This window comes from Lepidochelys olivacea (genome assembly GCF_965140295.1).
Source record: "Lepidochelys olivacea isolate rLepOli2 genome assembly, chromosome: 1".
NCBI lineage: Eukaryota > Metazoa > Chordata > Testudines > Cheloniidae > Lepidochelys > Lepidochelys olivacea.
The window spans coordinates 259,830,147-259,850,140 of NC_140411.1; the positions used below are offsets into that span (position 1 = coordinate 259,830,147).

A 19,994-nucleotide genomic window follows, 5' to 3' on the forward strand; every position below is an offset into this window, starting at 1 on the left:
TAACTTAGCCATGTCTCAAGAGTGGTATCTTAGGGCTACCTAGAGTCAACTAGATGAGTTCCATATCAGAGTTCAGAAGCAGTTTGATGAATGTAGTTTCTCCCAAGAAGGCCACAACTTCATAACAAAGAACAATTTATTTTTTCCTTTACATACCATGTTACAGAACAATTCAGCTGAACACACAGAAGTGACAGGACACTTTATATGGAGATTTTTCCATTTTTAATATTTGGTTAAACAAAATACATCTCTGTAAACAAACCCAAGACAAGGCTATAACAAAACCAAACAAGCAAGAAAACAAACATGGGCTTCCCCACTCCTAAGCAGTGAGATTAGTCTGTTTCCCCTCCATCTGTCACCACAGCACTATTCCCCAGGGATGTGATCATACAGTTTCCCTTTTCCTGAGCAGCTGGATCACACCCTTTCCCTGGGGGTTAAGCAGTGACATTAGATACAAATATAGGGAGGCAGCCCTACAATGTTTTTAAAACATCTTTGCATATTGTACACTGATCCATTGGCTTGCAGCTTCCATGCAAACAGGGTCTCTCCAAAGTGCGATTTTAATCAACATAGAAAATTCTTTTGCTGTTTTTTTCCTTCCCTTTTAGAAAATGGCTTCAAGTCATTAGCAGAATTCCTTGTGATGTGTTTAAAAATTCTGCCAGCTGGTTTTGGTCATTGGAATGTGGTAAGAAGGAAGTAGAAATAGAAACATTGGGTTTGGACTGCAGAACATGCAGAAGAGCCACTGCCAATGTGTTGTCAGGAGGCTGAAGCATGGTACCTGTAGGATGTCCGGGGTTGACCACACCACCACTCTTGTCCTGTTGCCACGTGGCCTCTGTTTTCTGTTGCAAAGGGAAGGCTTTGGTGGTTTGTAAGTTTAGCTTCAGACACTGGCTTACCCAGGGTGGTTTCCATCACTGTTCTACACTTGCTGTTATAACTGGGAGGACAGCATGTGCATTAGGAAATGAGACAAACAGTTGTAACATAGCTTGACCAGGAAGAGTCAATAGTAGTGTGAAGTTCATCCCAAACTCACCCTTTCCTTTCTGCTGTGGAAGGAATGATTAAACTACACCCAGCACTGGGTGGCATAGAAAAAAAACTGAGTGAAAGATTCCTACTGGAGTCTCCCTGTCATAGTCACTCTTCTCTACAGGAGGGAACAGAGGGTGAGGTGATTCAGCAGTCAGGGGGAATGTCTGTCAGCCAAAACCAAAGTACCTGGTTCAGCTACCATGCTAGACAGTCTGCCCTTACCATCAGGAAGACTCTCTCATGAACCCTGTACACATCTCCCCCAGTAACTGCTAGTGACAACAGGAGGCAGAGAAATTTACAATTGCAATGCCTCGCTTTGATTTTGCTTTGCATAACTTCTAGGTTATTTGTAGAAGAGTTTCTCCACCCTCTTTCTTCCTCTCTCATGGCCGTGGCTAGTCTTCCACAGAGGAGGAAAATAAGAGGAAACGACTCCCTCCTTCCTCTTAAACACCTTCAGTTTTATTCCCTTCTCTGCAATCAGCTCCTGAACTAACAAGTGCACATAAAGGAACAATTAAGATGTTATATACTGCACCAAAGAAAACCCTCTACAAGCCCCTGGTGGCCTCTCTTACTCCAGATATGTGATGCTTCTGAACCAGCCTAAACTTGTTACCACTTCTACTCCCTAATCAGCCTGCCCTATCCAAAGGAGCATCTAAGCCATCTGTGTAACAAAAATCCCTAAAAACTTTAGAGAAGAATCCCCCAACTTACCCCAACAGTTTCTTTAAAAATAGGATGTCCCTAACCCTTGGCACAAACCCTCACTAAGCAGGAGATTCTACAGAGCACCATTGCTAGTGTTCGAGAGTTTCCTGAGTCCCCCATGATTTGCAAATGTATCCAGAATAGTTTGCTTTGGGGGTAGAGACTGTTTCAGAGAGGAGGCAGCATGCTTGACACTTCCCATCCAAAGAAGTTTTGTTAAGTCTGGAGGGAGTAGTGTCCAGCCACAATCAGTCTTTAAGATATTAGGGCATGGGTGAGAATCAGCAGGAGTGTTCCAAACTCCCTATCCCCAAAGCGTATTTTAAAGAGCACTATGCAAGGTAATCAGCTTAAAAGCTTAGAGCTCACTCTCCTCATTAAAAAGTGACTGGCTTCCATCCTCATCCATTCTGGCCCCCACAATACCCTATGCCACTGCCCTATTGCACAGTCAATATAAAAAGAAGAGACCAGTGAAAGGAAGTTCCAGAGGAAAAGAGCTAGGGCACCCATTATCCAGGTCAGAAGACATCAGGGGTTTGTGGGGGGAGGGACTGGAGCTGTAGTGAGAAAAGACAGGGCAAATCCAGGTCACATGTCAGCTCTCCAGCTCTGATGTGCTTCCACCTCCTCTGGCACCACCAGCAGAAGTTCACAGTTCTTTCCTCTCAGCTGGTGTTTCAAAAATTTCCTATGGAAAGGAGAAGGGCAAAAGTGAGGTGAAACAACAAAATCCAGAATAAGTAGTATTGGCTCTGTAATAAGTAGTAAAGCCCTTTAGGAGTAAAGACTTATTAAATAAGCAGATGTGACAAAATACACAGGAAGATAATAGGTGAAGGTCTTTTTTTTTTTTTTTTTTTACAATCAATTTTCTGACTACTACATATTCAATTTCTAACTAAATGCATACACCACCTGGCAGGTTATTTTGGAACCACATGGGCATAGTCTTAACCTCATTATTAGAGTTTATACAAAAAAATCTTGCCCATTCTCCAAGGCCACACACACTGTTCTTGTGAATTGGCAAGATGTAATACAACTGAAATAAACAAACTTACTTCTTTGGGTTTCAGAGATCAGCAATCTCATCTATTTCAAAGCGCACACACACACACACACACCCCCCCCAAGGTGAAGTGACTGGCAGGAAAAAGTAGGATGCCATGGTAAACCTAGTGGCACAGAATGATTACTGGCAGCCCATGAATTGGGATCCGATACATTTTTTCAGCCTCTCTTTGACTGAGTGATTTATCCGGTAGTCAAAGATAGAAGGACTTAAATAATATGAAAATAAAAGTCTTAAATTTCCCTTATATATTTTGCCAAAAAAGTTCCCAAAATTTTATACACAGGAATCATTCACTTAATGCTGAAATGCAACTGTCTTGAGACTGAAACAGTAATCATTCCAAACCAGCAGTATTAAGCAGCAATCATAGGAGTGAATGAATTCTCTACTGGAAGTTACACACATGGAATTTTAGGTTGTCACTCAATTCACTAATTCTTGATTGGCATGACCAGCTCTACAGACATTGCTAGAGCACAATTCTCCAAATGGAATCAATTTGGGGCATCAAGGCTAATCATTATGGTTTTCAGCATGTGAGGGGCGAATGCCACGAATCTTCATTGACCATGATTGGTAAGAACCACAATTTTACACTCTGAAAGACATGGAAAATTTAGTACAAGCACAGAAGTGCTACCTGGATCTCAGAAAGAACAGGAAAATGGGGAGAGGCTCATTAGCCTCTGTAGAAACTGTTTAAGGAAAAAAGCTGCATTTTTCAAATTAAATCATCTCTCTGTTGGACACATGCAATAACTGACCATCAGTGGAACGCTGTCAAGTGCTCCCCATCTGAAGAAACATGACAGAGCATGGTAGGTCGGTCTATTACAGGTGTCACCACAGATTAACCATCTAGGAATCTACACTCATCATGGTGACACAACCAGCTGCCTTAGGAAAGAAGCCCAGGCTCTCCTGAACCTTGAAGTCTCCTATTAGCTAACATTGTTTTCTTAGCTTCACATAAATAAGACACATGGGGTAAGATCCAGGAGGGGTATACGAATTTCATTCCCATTCTTCAGTCTTTGCTATCAGAATTCATGCCATTCTACAGTGGCAGTAAAGCATGAACTAAATTGTACCAGATACTAGGTGTTAAAAGCAGATGCCCAATCTGTAATAGGGGCTAGGAGTAGGGGATTAGGATGGAAGGAGACTCACCTGAGCTCACTTTCACCTCCAATCCACTCTGGCATCTTGAGTTTGGAGTCGAGATTGTAGTAGGTGCCTCCCACCTCCCGGACGCAGATCCAGTGCTGTCGTTTAAGGGGGAGCTTCAGGGGACCCCAGCAGAGGCTGGAGGGCAGATTCATGATGAAGCCCATCACATTAGAGAGGGCAATGACATTAACATCCCTGGGGAAGCAGAGAGAGCAGAGATGGTATTCAGTTATTTCTCCTACTTCCTCTGTTATAAACCCTACCATGAGGCAGCCATTTCCCAAACTATAGCAATTAAAAGCTGGTTCTCAGTACCTGCGCTTGTCCCACCAAACTGCTTCATAGCCTTTGGTCTGAAGCGCTGCCATGATGACATTCACATCATAGTTTCCGTTTCCCAGCATGCTCTTCTTGTGTGGTGTCACCATAGTGTTGGGAGACAGTCTGTGAACACAAAGTGAAAGCATACTGTTGCAGGAGTTCATTGTATCCATCTCCCAGGTTCACACATCCATACGCTAGTTAGAAGTGGCACTGGTTGTTGTACCTGTATCCCATGCAAAGTTCAGCTGAAAGATGATGATTCAATGGGAAGGTTGTGCAATCCTGTTATACATCCTCACTGTTCAAAATCCCAATTGGACGACTGGCAAAGCCTGGCATCTTCAACCTGAACTATTCTGCTCTCTCTCTTACCCAGCAGGCAGAGAAATTGACAAGGTATTAGTTCAGCCCTGACTCAAAAGGAAAAGGGTAATGTCATTTAGATGGGAAACCTCCAAAGAGTACTGGTATTGACTGGGTCTGACCCTACTAAACTCATAATAATGGATGAGCTCACAGCACCCTGGAGTGGTTTGGCTGCTGGTATGTTTTCATGTTTGCCAAGGAAGAAGAACTCATGTTTATAAAATCCAACACTGTAGCATCTGGGAACCTATTAAAACAAGAATAAAAGGAGTACGTGTGGCACCTTAGAGACTAACCAATTTATCTGAGCATAAGCTTTCGTGAGCTACAGCTCTCTTCATCAGATTGAAATGAACTGTAGCTCACGAAAGCTTATGCTCAAATAAATTGGTTAGTCTCTAAGGTGCCACAAGTACTCCTTTTCTTTTTGCGAATACAGACTAACACAGCTGCTACTCTGAAACCTATTAAAACAAGCAGTATCACCACTGCATGGACCAACTGTCAATGCTATTACAATAATAGCTCAACGGCTAAGCTTGCTGGTAGGAAATCCCTCTTCGCTGCCACTTAAAAACATTCACTCAGAAGCTTGCCTAGACATTATTGTTTGTTGTAGTGTGATAGCACCTCAACAGCAGCCACAATCAGGATCAGGGTCCCATCATGCTGTGTACTGTGCAAAAATATAGGAAGACAGTCTCCCCACCAAAGAGCTTACTATCTCAATAGACAAGGCACGGGGCAAAGCATGTATCATACAAGCAGGTCAGTTAGAGTGATGGTTGGCAAATATCCAGTTACATTTTGTTGTTTTTGTATTTTTTTAAAATATGCTTTGCAGTGAGGAAAAGGCAGGAAGGAATGAGAGGATAGGGAAGGAATGGAGGCAGCGAAAGGAAGAGTGGAGGGGTAGCTGAGGGGGGGCCCCAATAGCCAGCAAGTGCAGCTAGCTACAGAGGACCCATAAGGAAAAGGGGTGGGAGGGAGTTGAAGTAAGATGACCTCTGCTGATTTGGCTAAATTGAAGAAATTAGTTTGATGACATCACTAGCGTCCAAAGGTTGTTGCTTCCAGCCAGAAAAGTCACCCACATATTAGCTCCATTCCCAGGAGCTCCTGCTCTTCCTCCCACATGGCTGGGGGAGCAGAGATGCCTGCTTGGTTCTTACACTGTGCCCTGAAGGCTGTCAAACTTTGGTGGACAGCCAGATGGAACGACTTGTGCAGGCTAAGGCTGTCCACTAAAAATACCGTGATCCTAGAGCATTCTACCGTAAAGTCTTTGACACCAGGAGGGGATAGGCAGCTTTTCACATAGCCAGGTCCCAGGCCACCAGTGCCTAAGTGGGCAGCATTTTGCACTAACATAAGCTTCTAGTCTTCAGAGGCAGCTACAGTAGACTATGTTGGTGTAATCCAACCCAAAAGTGATGGGCCTATAAAAGGGAGGGAAGGCTTGAAACAAGTTGTTAATAGGAAAGGCAACTAATATCACTGGTGTGTTTCTGAGCAAAGGTCAAATTACTGCTTCTTTTAACATGATCAGAATATTACTGTGCCAAAAACAGAGGCAGTAATATTCACAAGTAATTATGGTCCCAAAACTTCGACTGGCTTTCACTGGTCACACAAAAGCTGCTTTTTGCAGATTGTTGACCACAACTCTTTCAGTATATCCACTTCCAAACACTTAACTCTACTTCTTCAAGAATATTGCCTCTGCATATTTACACTCATATGACATGCAGGCTGGTGCTGCTGAGCATCATGGTAATAGAAATAATAGCACCTAGGAGCCCCAATTACAGACCAGGACCCCACTGTGCTAGACACTGTACAAACGGGGGGGGGGGGGGAAGAACCCGACACACAGACCCTTCCCCAGAGAGCTTACATTCTAGTAAACAGTCCAGAAGCACATTTATAAGAGAGCTGTAAGGCTACAACCAATTTTGTTCTTTCCAGAGGAGTAGAATTCAGAGAAGAAAAGGAAAGTGGGCAGGTTGTATAAATATGCAGAGGTAACACACAAACTGTTACCGGTGAGTAACATTTCCTCTTTGAGAGCTGCCTCTATGTATTTCTACTCGTATGTGCACTTAACTTGTACTGTAGAACCCACAGAAAGATCAGCTGAGTTTAATTACACAAGGAATGCAAAGCTGCACTCCCAAAACAGAGTATGCAATCTAGATTCCAAGCTGTACAAGTACAGCTGTGTATGTATGTGTAGAATTTCAGGTAGCCATCCTACAGATTTATAAAACAGAATCATTATAGAAGTATGTCACTGATGTGCAATAGAGTAAGCCTCAAGACCCTAAGGTACTGTCATCCTGGCTAATCAGGTCTCAGAACACAAACTAGTCCTCTTTGACAGATGTTGTGTGGATATGCAAATCAAAGACTCTTGACATCTAGGGTATGCAATCTAATTTCTTGTGAATAGGAATAAGGTCTGAAGAATACCAGGATATGAGTGGTCTAATTCAGATGGAAGCCTGGACCCAACTTTTGCTATATATTTGGGATGAATATGTAGGACACATTTTGTCTCTATGGAATACAATGAAGGTTGGGGGATCAACTATTAAAGCCTGCAATTCAATAACTCTTCTTGTAGATGTGATTACGGTTACAAAGGCTGTCTTTGGTGACTGGTAAGGACTCAAAGGGCAAGTCATTAGTTTTGTCACCCCCAGGTTTAGATCCCATGTTCAGTGAGTTCACTGTTTGGTGGGGATACATTTACCAAACCTCTAGGGAATCTGATGACACACAGTGAGATGACTGAAGACAGTGGAACTGTCAACTGAAGCACAGTATGCTGAAGATGGCCCATAGTCCTTCAACCTCTTCTTGCCTTCAATTAAGTTCAGCAAGTAATCCAAGATAGGTTCTTTTCCACTACCCATATGCAAAACCTCTTCCACTTCTGAGAAAGATCTTCAACACAGAAGCCCAGTCCAATAGAAGTGATCCATGATTACGTTTCTGTCCCTGTGCTGGAACAAAACCACCAGCACATTGCTGACCATTGATGGACAGCTCCACTTCTTGATCAGTATGTTAATTATGGTCCATTTTGAAGACTACTCATGATAGTATTGTAGTCTGATTTAAAATTGAAAAAGAAAATGTGTTAGAGATAATCAAAGAAAGATACATAGGCGAGCCGGATACCATTCTCATGGGACCGTGGCTTCTCAGAAGAGTAGCTGGGGGAAAACACCTCACTGATACAGAATACTGCTATTGTGTTGTCAGCATTGAGGGACTACACAAACCTTGATCAATGGCAGAAAAGACTTTAGGTCACGTCCCCTGGCATGAAGTTCCTGCACATTTATTTACATGGAGCTTGGCTTCTCACATATTCTAGACTATCAGATTCTGGTAATGGACCTCCAGCCCAAATTAGATTAATCTGCAATGACTACTATGGATAGAGATGGAGAATCAAAGGGGATTCCCTTTAGTATATTGGTGGAGGGAAGTGACTTTCAGAGTAGTATTCACAAGTGCTCCCATGAAAGTGTAGGAAAAGCATAAAACACTTTGAATTTGATCATAAAAATCAAGGCTTTTGACTGGATTATTTCTTTTCATATTTAAACAAAAAACTCCATATTTAAAAGTTATCCAAAACTGCTGCAGGATTTGCACCACAGTGTCACAGATCATAGGGAACTAGCTGCGGAATTTAGATCTTGCTTGCCAGAGTATACAGGACCTTGCCTGTGTGAAAATACAGAGGCAATAATATTTCATTCATAAATGAACACCAAGAGTCACTCATTTCATCACAGAACAGCACAGGAAGTAGACATAAGCTCTAACTTGCAGCTGTTTAGAAGTTTTTGGACAGAACTACGTCAAAATGTTTTCATTCTGACCCATTTTTCAGTCCTCTCCTACCCTCCCCACTCAGGCCAACCACCTGACCACAAGGCAAACAAAGTATTTTGATGGGAATAATTTACCTTTTAAAAAACAGGAAGGGAGGAAATTTGGGAACCAGGTGGAAAGAGCATCGGGGAGGGAGAGATAATTAAAGCGGGCCTATTACATAAGGGCATCTGCAACTGAGTCCTTGCACCCTACAGTGGCAGCCTGAACAGTATGAGGGACAGGAAACCATGGGGGGGGGGGAAGGGGGAGAGAAGATCAGGGTTTTTCCATCATTAATATAGGAGATTTATGTGACAGAATAGAGAAGATGCCATGTCTAGCCTTCAGCAGTGTCAGATTCTGAACAACCTTCCTCTCCCCCTTGCCACGCACAGAAAGGGTATTTCAGATACTCATCCCAGCAACGAAGTGCAAAAATGGAACTAACAATGCCAGTGCAGGGTGCTCCCTACCTCTGGAAAATCTCTTGCAGTGTTTCCCGGGTGAAGGCGTTGCTGTCCTGGAAGACATTATTGAGGGCATGGAGAGCACACAGCTCCCTACGCTGTTTCTCATGGTAAATACGTAGTGGTGCCAGCTGTGGTGGCTCAGGAGACTCAGATTTGGTTTTGTCACCTTTCCATGGCACGCAACTCATTTTTTCTTAGGGTAGTTGTGGGGAAGATGGTGAGAAACAGAGGAGTCTGAAGTTTCTCCCCTGCTCCACAATCAAAACAAGAGCCCACTGATCCCTTCTTTTATCAGCAAATCCTGCTTCCAGCTGGCAAGCCCTTTTCTTGTGCTTCAGTTTGTTTAGTAATTGCTTGCTTGCAAAAATCACGTAGGGATCTGTAACATTTTTTCCCACCCTCCCTCCTCCCCCACCCCATAAAAAGTTGCTGTTGGGGTATTTCCTTCCCTCTGTCTCCTCTCCAAAAATATCAAAATAAGATTTAAATCCGCTTAGCATCAGGATACCAGCTGGAATTTATCACATCGCTCCTTTTCTTCCATCTCCTTTGGTCCTTAGCGCCGCTAAAAAGGATCCAGAGCAGGCTGGGAAGAAATGCCCACCCCCACGAAGCCAAACCAGGTAAGATGAGGCCAGTCTCAGAGGCCCTTGGCAGGAGCCTTGGGGGCCTCTCAGCTGCCTTTCTCCATCCCTTTGGGAGTGGCTGTGTCCTGAAAAGCAGATGCCAAGGGCTGGGGAGGGAAGCGGCCTCTCGCAAGGCGTGAGCTCCTCGCCAAGTCCTGCCACGCTCCTGAGCAAGGAAGAAAAGCCTCGATTAGCCCGGCAGGAAAAGCAGTGGCACAAAGCGCATCGGGCCCGGGCAGGTTCCCGCGGGGCTCCGGGCAGGGCGGGGAGCCCGCTCGAGGCGTTTCTACCCCGACCCCCCTCGGAAAGCAGCGCGAGCGGGCAGCCCCCACCCTCAGGTGCCAGGGCGCCCCCCACCAGCGCGGCCCTGAGGCACCGTGTGGCCGGGGAGCGCTCGCCCCGCGCGGGGGGGGGGGCGGCGGCGGCAGCGGGGCAGGGCCGGGGGGGTTCCCCGCATGAGGGGGAAGCCCGAGGAGAGCCCGGGGCCGGTCCCGCCCGGCGGGGATATGCAGCGGCCGCGGTGTCCCTCTCCCGGGGAGCCCCCTACTCACCGCTGGCCAGCCCCGACCTCTCTGGCTCAACAGCCACCCCCGGGTGTCCCCGCGCACGCGCGCGGCCGACCCGCCCCACGTACGGCGCGTGCTCTGTCCCCGCCTCGCACACGCTTACGTAGCCTGAACGCTCCGGGCGCAGGTCCAGGCGAGTGATGACGTCACTGCAATCTGTTCGCCCCCTGGGCCGAGTGCGGGCCTGACTCCCCGCGGCCAGGGAGCACGCGCCTGCAGCCTGGCCGTGGGTTAGTCACGTCACCCACGGCATCAGCCGGTGTTGCTTGGTGCCCTGCTAGAGTAGCGACCCTGCAGGCCACCGTGTATGGACCGTACAGACCGCCGTGGATTACGCACCCCTTGTATTGGCCTGTGCTGCCGGCTCAGTGCCTTGCCCTGCACAGGGTTTGAGCTGCAGCCCGGGCAGGAGTCAGACCCTCAGCACCGCCATTTAACAGCTCCTGTAGCCAGGGCCCGATTAACTTTTTGTGGGCCTGGCTCCAAACATATTTGTGGGCCCCCCTGGGAATGATTGTAAAAGGGGCCGGGGGCAAAAGCACATTGGGGCAGGAGCTAGTGTTGGTCCCTGGAGCAAGGGAGCGGCCAGGGGTAAACTGCAAGCGCAGCAGGGCTGGGGAGGGGGTAAACAGAATCCCCCCCACCCCGCCCACATAGAGCTGGTACCTACCTTCTCCCTGGTTCTAGCCCATTCTCTTCATCTCTCTCTGCACTGAGCTGCCCTTCCTCCAGTGTGACAAAGTGGGAATGTTCTTAAATGTTTTCTCTGAATACTGTGTGAGTGCCTCAGTTTCCCCTATGAATTCTTAAGTATCTAGGTAGTGAGGTAAGTGTGTGTGATTGTTGCAGAGCCCTAGGCTGTCTGCACAGAGAATAGCTGACACCCTGTCTCCTGGCAACTGATGGCCTGGGCCCCACCCCTGCAAAGGGCCAACTGAAGGTGTTGGAGAACAAACTGATCCGGTGGCCTCCTGGACCCGGGGAAGAGACAAAGGACAGAGGAGGAGTTGGAGGGGGTTGCAGTTTGGAGCTGGCTGTAGCCGTGCATGGTGTTTTGGGTTTACACCCTATGCATGGGTCAGAGACTCCCTTGCTCTAGCTCCCACAGTCTGCACACTGTTGTGGGATAGCATCCATTGGAGGCCCAAAGCAGGAATATTTTGTGAGGGCCCCCATACACAATGCCATAATAAAAAGTGAATGGGGGGCTCCCTTTTGCTGCTTGGGGCCTCAGCAATTGCTTAGTCTACTTATGCCTAGTGCCAGCTCTGGATTGCATAGCTATTGCAGCTTTCTAACTCTGACCCTTTTTGTTTCTTCCTTTTGCACACTCCTCCCTTCTTCATATGTGATGTAACTAACACCCAATAACAGTAATACTTTCTACTGTGGTAATGAACCCTGAAGAAGAGTGTGAGTAATTTGTTGTTGCTGGGCTGCAGTTTTCTTTATTTATGAATTAAACCAGTGTCTGGAATGTTGAGAGCATAATGCTGGCAGGGAGTTGATATCTGGATGACATGCTTAACCCTTTGGATACCTCTGGATTTACCATGGGAACATTTTAAGATGACAAATACACAGTCTGCATATATGGCTCAGCCCTAACCTGGAGTTACTTCTATAGGGTGTGACAGAAGTTCGGTTTCCATAGGGTTATACAAGATCAGATCCAGTGATTCATCTAGTTCGATATCCTGTTAATGACATTACAATCTGGGAGCATTATAATTCTGTTGGCAAGTTAATGATAGAAGGTTAAGGGTGGTGTCGTTTGATTTGTCAAAAATCTACAGAATCATTATTTCAATCGTGTCACCCTCTGCGGCATAGCAAAGGGGACTCAATCCCTGCCTCCACCACACATTCCCAGCTCCAGGCCCTCTGGGTAGAGAAAATGTTGATATAATGTGGTTGGAAGTAGGTTGAGTTGAGTATCATTTGAAACCCCTTTCTCCCGTGAACGCAATGGTATCAAATGTCACAAACCCAGAACAATTATGTAGATATATATTTGAGAAAAAGTTTATAAAACAGTGTTTTTTAATTATACTTTAACACAAGTATGTCATACATGCAGCCCTCACATAATTAAACTATGACCATCAACTGACAGTACTGTGTTATTAGTTAATTCTCCCAATATGATAGCTGATTATTTTTTTTAATGTTACAGATTACTATGCATGGAAGGAGCGCTTCAACTTGATTTGCTGTCATCAGCAAAAAAGAAGAGGTTCTGTGGTATTGATTATCAGCTCTGTTTGTTACACCAAAAGAGTTGTAATGAGGCACTGGTTATGATGTCCGCATGCAGCCAGAAGTTACTGAAATCCATCCACAAATGGTATGCACAAAGTTACATAACGTATATTACATAACATAATAAAAGGAGTACTTGTGACACCTTAGAGACTAACAAATTTATTTGAGCATAAGCTTTCGTGAGCTACAGCTCACTTCATCAGATGCAACATAATGATAATCCCAAAGTAATTTATTACAAAATCTGTGTTTTTACTTTGGTCTTGATCATTTTTAGGCATCAATGGAGAGACAAAGAGTACTGACTAGTAAATGAATCTTTGGAGAATACTAGTGTGGAGGACCTGGTTAAACACAATGCATGGGGCTGTAATTAGTGCATCCAAACACTGAATTGACAAGGTTGGAGAAGAAGTACATTGAGCACCAGAAAAAGTTGAAGATGCTGGGACAAGTGCCAGCTGTGGGTGAGTCTTTGCAGCTCTTTAGTCAATCTGTTAGGATTGCTAATTGGAATTTGCACCTCGCAGTGCTAGAAGACTTAGCCCTGGTCTACACTATGGGGTTAAGTCAAATGTAGCTACGTTAGGTCGATTTAAAAATGACTGCGTCCAAACAACCAACCCTGTTCCGTTGACCTAAAGGGGTCTTAAAATCGACTTCTGTACTCCTCCCCGACAAGGCTCCTAGAGCTGGGCAGGGAAGACGTTCCCAGAACCCCCGACCAAGCTACATGTCCGATGAGGACAGCTAGCAGTCCTACTGCACCGTCTGCTTCAAAGGCACCCAGGAGCTGCTGCTGTGTAGCAATGCCAGCTGCTGCAAGTGCTTCTGTGTCGAAAGCTTGGAGGTCCTGGTAGGGCAAGGTACCTCGGCCACGGCAAAAGAGCAAGAGCCCTGGAGCTGTTACATGTGTCAACCACAGAAGTGCTATGGGGTGTTACAGCGCCAACCAGACTGGAATGGATGGCTGCAAGACTTCTTCACCAGCGGCAAAGGACAGGAATATGATGCACCTAAAATCTAAAAAGGCCTGCACATTTCCTAGAGTCACTACCCTTGATAAAAGAACGTTAATGATTGCGTTGGCTACTTGGATCACAGCAGCCCCCACAATAGACTTGCCCACAACAGCAACGGTGACAGTGAACTGAGAGGGCTTTATACTTGCTGTGGAATGGCGTTTTCACAGGTAACCCAGGAAAAAAGGCGCGAAACAATTATCTGCCATTGCTTTCACGGAGAGAGGGGCGGCTGATGACATGTACCCAAAACCACCCGCGACAATGTTTTTGCCCCATCAGGCATTGGGAGCTTAACCCAGAATGGGCGGCGGAGACTGCGGGAACTGAGGGAAAGCTACCCACAGTGCACCGCTCCATAAGTCGATGCTAGCCACAGTAGTGAGGACGCACTCCGCCGACTTAATGCGCTTAGTGTGGACATACGCAATCGACTGTATAAAATTGAATTCTAAAAATCAACTTCTTTAAAATTGATCTAATTTCGTAATTTAGACATACCCTTAGTGAAATACTTTCTTGCTTCAGATTTACCCAACTGTTCTGCACTGATTGCCTGGTACCTTGCTGAAATAAGAGGTGTAGAAAAGTCTGGCCCTGACATATGGAGGAATTTCAAAAAGGAAATTAGGTTGTTAAAAGGTCACTAGTTCCCTTTTGTGCTGTTGGAATTATCAATAATATTAGAAATTATTAATATGGGAGAGTACCAGACACCAGTTTGACCATAAATTTGGCCCAATGGTGTTATATACAATTGCTGTAAACATGCCTGCTAATTTAAAAATAAGCATGTACTACACCCAGTACAGTAACAAATTTACTCCTGGGGAAATTCTGCTCCACTGCACACATGCAGAATTCATGTCCCCTGCAGATTTTTTTCCCCTGCAGAAAATACATTCTGCCAGGGAGGTGTTGCAGTTACACCTTTCACCCACCAGGAGCTGCTGTGGTGCCAGAAGAGAGGACAGCCAGCTCAGGGTTGGAGCAGCCAGCCATAGAGAGGGAGGGGGCAGTGTCTGCCTTCTTCAGAACGCCTTGCCCGTGGGGCCAGGTGAGGAAGCACAGAATATGGTGGGGATGGACAGAACGGGGCACATGGGGCTGCTGGAGGGTCATATAGTCTGGGGTTCAGAAAGGCTAGTGAGAGGGACAGATTGGGGTGGGGGCACAGGAGCTAGTGAGGTGACAGCCGGGGCTGAATGGGAGTGGGGGTGCAGGGACACATGGGGAGAGAAGGGAGGAAAGTGTCTGAGTGGGGATGCAGGGGGGTGGGAGTGGCTGAGTGGGAATGCAGGGACACATGGGGACAGGGGGAGGGGAGGTGCAGGGATGCATGGGGACAGGGGAAGAGAGGTGGCTGAGTGGGGGTGCAGGGACATGTCGGGACGGGGGGCAGATGTGTCTGATTGATGATAGAGGCTAGGGGTCAGCAAGGGTCTGTGTGCGGGAGGCTCCCTAACTCCCTAACAATCCCCCCAAAAAACTTGTTCCATATTTCTCCCACCCACACCCAACAATCCTACAGATTCACTCCCAGGCTCCTTCCCAGCAATTACTTCCCTCTCCCTTGCTCCTTTGTTACCCCTGACTTCCCCAAGCCTTTGCACTGCTTCTTGAGGGGTACAGGAAATACGGTTCTGTATTGTAGTTTAAATGCATTATTGTTCAAAGTTCTGTATTAATATGCCTAGTAAGGAATCTCTTTGTCAAGAAACATTTCCTGAATCTTTTTTGTTGTCTGTATTGTTACAGCCATACTTGCTGACAGGTATTTTGAAATAAATTACCAAAATAATTAAAACTGGCTTGATTATATTGTGTTATTTTGACAAACAAAATATGCAGAATTTTAAAATATTGTGTGCAGAATTTTTAATTGTTTGGTGCAGAATTCCCCCAGGAGTAAACAAAGTATTCATAAGCAGCTGATTGGTATACTTACAAGTAGGCCAGACCTACAGGGAACCATCTCATCCTGGCATGTTCCAGCATGATCAGGTAGAGTCTGACAAAGAAACCTCAAAATCACAACTCTTTTATATAGGGTGACCAGATAGAATGTGTAAAAAATCAGGACAGGGCGTGAAGGGTAATAGGCACCTATATAAGAAAACGTCCCAAATATCGGGACTGACCCTATAAAATCGGGACATCTGGTCATCCTACTTTTATACCCTTTAACTAACAAATGATGTCAGAGCTAATTACCTCTTTAGTTAACAAATCAATTCAAGACAGTTCCCCCCTCTATTTCCAAGTTTAATTTAGATAAGTTTTACAATCGCTTTTCTCCTCAAGGTCTTTTCTCCTTATCTCTTCCCCTCCTGCCCAACAGCTTTTCTGTCATACCTCGGTTCCCATAGGTTTTACTTTTAAGATAACACTGATGTGTGTGGTGAGAATGTCCATGTTGGTTCCTTTCACAGGCGCCAGCTTCCTCCTGGCCCCGGGGGTGCTTAACCCCCCTGCTTTGCCCCAAGCCACGACCCCATCTGACCCCAAGCCGCCACCCCCGCCTCACCTCTTCCCACCCCTGCTCCACTCCAGGCCATACTCCCACCCTACCCCTTTTCCCAAACCTCCACCTCTTCCCACCCAGTTCTGCCTCCTCCCCCGAGTGCGCCCCATCCCCACTCCTCCCCCCCCCAGCACCTCCTGCATACAGCGGAACAGCTGATTGCTGTGGGGAGGAGACGGTGGGAGGGACGGGGGAGGAGTTATTTTGCCGGGCCGCCAGCAGAGAGGCGGTGCTGGTGGGGGGGCAGGGATAGGAGTTGGCTGCCGGTGGGTGCTAAGCTCCCACTAATTTTTTTTCCGTGGGTTGCTCCAGGGCAGGATATAGAGCCTTTCACCCCAAGGTCACTCATTCCATTACAATCCCAAATGAGACATGATTTCAAAATGTTACCATACAATGGCTGCTCAGTATCCTAATATGCAGTGTTACGGATTTCAGTCCAATTACTAGTGAAACAGGACTGAAAACCAATACCATATTTAGCAATAATGTATTCCCCATGTTGGCAGTCTCAGCTCAGTCTCAGACTAAATGAGCTACTGAAAATAAATCTCTTTTTACATAATCATAGAATCATAGGACTGGAAGGGACCTTGAGAGGTCATCTACTCTAGTCCCCTGCACTCATGGTATTATCTAGACCAGGGGTGGGCAAACTTTTTGGCCCAAGGGCCACATCGGGGTTGCAAAACGGTATGGAGGGTCGGGTAGGGAAGGCTGTGCCTCCCCAAACAGCCTGGCCCTTGCCCCGTATCCATCCCCTCCCACTTCCCGCCCCCTGACTTCCCCCCTCAGAACCCCTGACCCATTCAACCCCCCCCCGTTCCTTGTCCCCTGACCGCCCCCTCCTGGGACCCCACCCCCTATCCAACCCCCCCTGCACCCTGTCTCCTGACCCCCCCCAGAACCTGCACCCCATCCAACCAGTCCCTGTCCCCTGACTGCCCCCCAGGACTTCCTGCCCCTTATCCAACCCCCTCTCCCCACGCTACCCGCCCCCTTGCCATGCCGCTCAGAGCAGCAGGACAGGTTTATTGGAAAGCCTGGGAGGTGGGTGGGTGCAAGCCACGCTGACCAGCAGGAGCAGTGGGCCAGAGCGCTGCCCACACAGCGGCATGGCTGCGGGAGAGGGGGGACAGCAGGGGAGGGACTGGGGGCTAGCATCTCCGGCCAGGAGTTCAAGGACCGGGCAGGACGGTCCCGCAAGCCAGATTTACGGGGGGGAGGGATAGCTCAGTGGTTTGAGCACTGGCCTGCTAAACCCAGGCTTGTGAGTTCAATCCTTGTAGGGGACCATTTAGGGATCTGGGGCAAAAATTGGGGATTGGTCCTGCTTTGAGCAGCGGTTGGATTAGATGACCTCCTGAGGTCCTTTCCAACCCTGATATTCTATGATTCTATGTGGCCCGCGGGCCGTAGTTTACCCACCTCTGATCTAGACCATCCCTGCTATGTGTTTGTCTAACCTGCTCTTAAAAATCTCCAGTGATGGAGATTTCACAACCATCCTAGACAATTTATTCCAGTGCTTAACTATTGTGACAGTTAGGAAGTTTTTCCTAATGTCCAACCTAAACCACCCTTGCTTCAATTTAAGCCCATTGCTTCTTGTCCTATCATCAGAGGTTAATGAGAACAATTTACCTTCCTTCTCCTTGTAACAATCTTTATGTACTGCAAAACTGTTATCAGGTCCCCTCTCGGTCTTCTCTTTTCTAAACAGAACAAACCCATTTTTTTTCAATCTTCCCTCATAGGTCATGTGTCATAAATATAAAGGGAAGGGTAAACCCCTTTGAAATCCCTCCTGGCCAGGGGAAAGCTCCTCTCACCTGTAAAGGGTTAAGAAGCTAAAGGTAACCTCGCTGGCACCTGACCAAAATGACCAATGAGGAGACAAGATACTTTCAAAAGCTGGGAGGAGGGAGAGAAACAAAGGGTCTCTGTCTGTATGCTGCTCTTGCCAGGGACAGAACAGGAATGGAGTCTTAGAACTTTTAGTAAGTAATCTAGCTAGGTATGTGTTAGATTATGATTTCTTTAAATGGCTGAGAAAAGAATTGTGCTGAATAGAATAACTATTTCTGTCTGTGTATCTTTTTTGTAACTTAAGGTTTTGCCTAGAGGGGTTCTCTATGTTTTTGAATCTAATTACCCTGTAAGATATCTACCATCCTGATTTTACAGGGGGGATTTCTTTATTTCTATTTACTTCTATTTTTTATTAAAAGTCTTCTTGTAAAAAACTGAATGCTTTTTTCATTGTTCTCAGATCCAAGGGTTTGGGTCTGTGGTCACCTATGCAAATTGGTGAGGCTTTTTATCCAACATTTCCCAGGAAAGGGGGGGTGCAAGTGTTGGGAGGATTGTTCATTGTTCTTAAGATCCAAGGGTCTGGGTCTGTAGTCACCTAGGCAAATTGGTGAGGCTTTTTACCAAACCTTGTCCAGGAAGTGGGGTGCAAGGTTTTGGGAAGTATTTTGGGGGGAAGGATGCGTCCAAACAGCTCTTCCCCAGTAACCAGTATTAGTTTGGTGGTGGTAGCGGCCAGTCCAAGGACAACGGGTGTAATATTTTGTACCTTGGGGAAGTTTTGACCTAAGCTGGTAAAGATAAGCTTAGGAGGTTTTTCATGCAGGTCCCCACATCTGTACCCTAGAGTTCAGAGTGGGGGAGGAACCTTGACATCATGTTTTGTAGACCTTTAATCATTTTTGTTGCTCTCCTCTGGACTTTCTCCAGTTTGTCCACATCTATCCTGAAATGTGGTGCCCAGAACTGGACACAATACTCTCACTGAGGCCTAATTAGCGCAGAGTAGAGTGGAAGAATTACTTCTTGTGTCTTGCTTACAACACTTCTGCTAATACACCCCAGAATGATGTTTGCTTTTTTTTTTTTTTGCAACAGTGTTACACTGTTGACTCATATTTAGCTTGTGATCCACTATGACCTCCAGATCCTCTTCCGCAGTACTCCTTCTTAGTCACTCATTTCCCATTTTGTATGTGTGCAACTGATTGTTCCTTCCTAAGTGGAGTACTTTGCATTTGTCCTTATTGAATTTCATCCTCTTTACTTCTGACCATTTCTCCAGTTTGTCCAGATCATTTTGAATTTTAATCCTATCCTCAAAGCATTCCCAGCTTGGTATTGTTTGCAAACTTTAAAAGTGTACTCTCTATGCCATTATCTAAATCGTTGATGAAGATATTGAACAAAACTGATCTGAACAAAACTGATCCCTGCAGGACCCCACTTGATATGTCCTTCCAGCTTGACTGTGAACCACTGATAACTATTCTCTTGGAATGGTTTTCCAACCAGTTATGCACCCACCTTTTGTAGCTCTATCTAGGTAGTATCTCCCTAGTTTGTTTTTGAGTAAGTCTTGTCAGACGGTATCAGAAGCCTTACTAAAATCAAGATATACCACATCCACTGCTTCCCCCCATCCACAAGGCTTGTTACCCTCTCAAAGAAATCTATTAGATTGGTTTGACAAGATTTGTTCTTGACAAATACATGCTGACTGTTATTTATCATCTTATTATCTTCAAGGTCTTTGCAAATTGATTGCTTAATAATTTGCTCCATTATCTTTCCAGGTACAGAAGTTAAGCTGACTGGTCTTTAATTCCCGCAGTTGTCCTTATTTCCCTTTTTATAGATTGGCACTATATTTTCCCTTTTCCAGTCCTCTGGAAATCTCTCCCGTCTTCCATGACTCTTCGAAGATAAATGGTAATGGCTCAGATATCTCCTCAGTCAGTTCCTTGAGTATTCTAGATGTATTTAATCAGGCCCTGGTGACCTGAAGACATCTAACTTGTCTAAGTAATTTTTAACTTATTCTTTCCCTATTTTAGCCTCTGATCCTACCTCATTTTCACTGGCATTCACTATGTTAGATGTC

The 19,994-nt window shown here is 45.9% G+C and overlaps 1 protein-coding gene across 1 annotated transcript; it reads right to left on the minus strand.

Moving 5' to 3' along the window:
• Positions 1–137: 137 nt before the first annotated feature.
• Positions 138–10,332, minus strand: JOSD1 (Josephin domain containing 1). Its single transcript, XM_084638929.1, has 5 exons — positions 10,253–10,332; positions 9,079–9,867; positions 4,337–4,465; positions 4,022–4,216; positions 138–2,464 (listed from the first exon to the last, which is right to left on the minus strand). The coding sequence occupies exons 2-5, from the start codon at positions 9,261–9,263 to the stop codon at positions 2,365–2,367; spliced, it is 609 nt and encodes a 202-aa protein (XP_084495055.1). The 5' UTR covers positions 9,264–9,867; positions 10,253–10,332; the 3' UTR covers positions 138–2,364.
• Between the last annotated feature and the right edge of the window lie 9,662 nt (positions 10,333–19,994).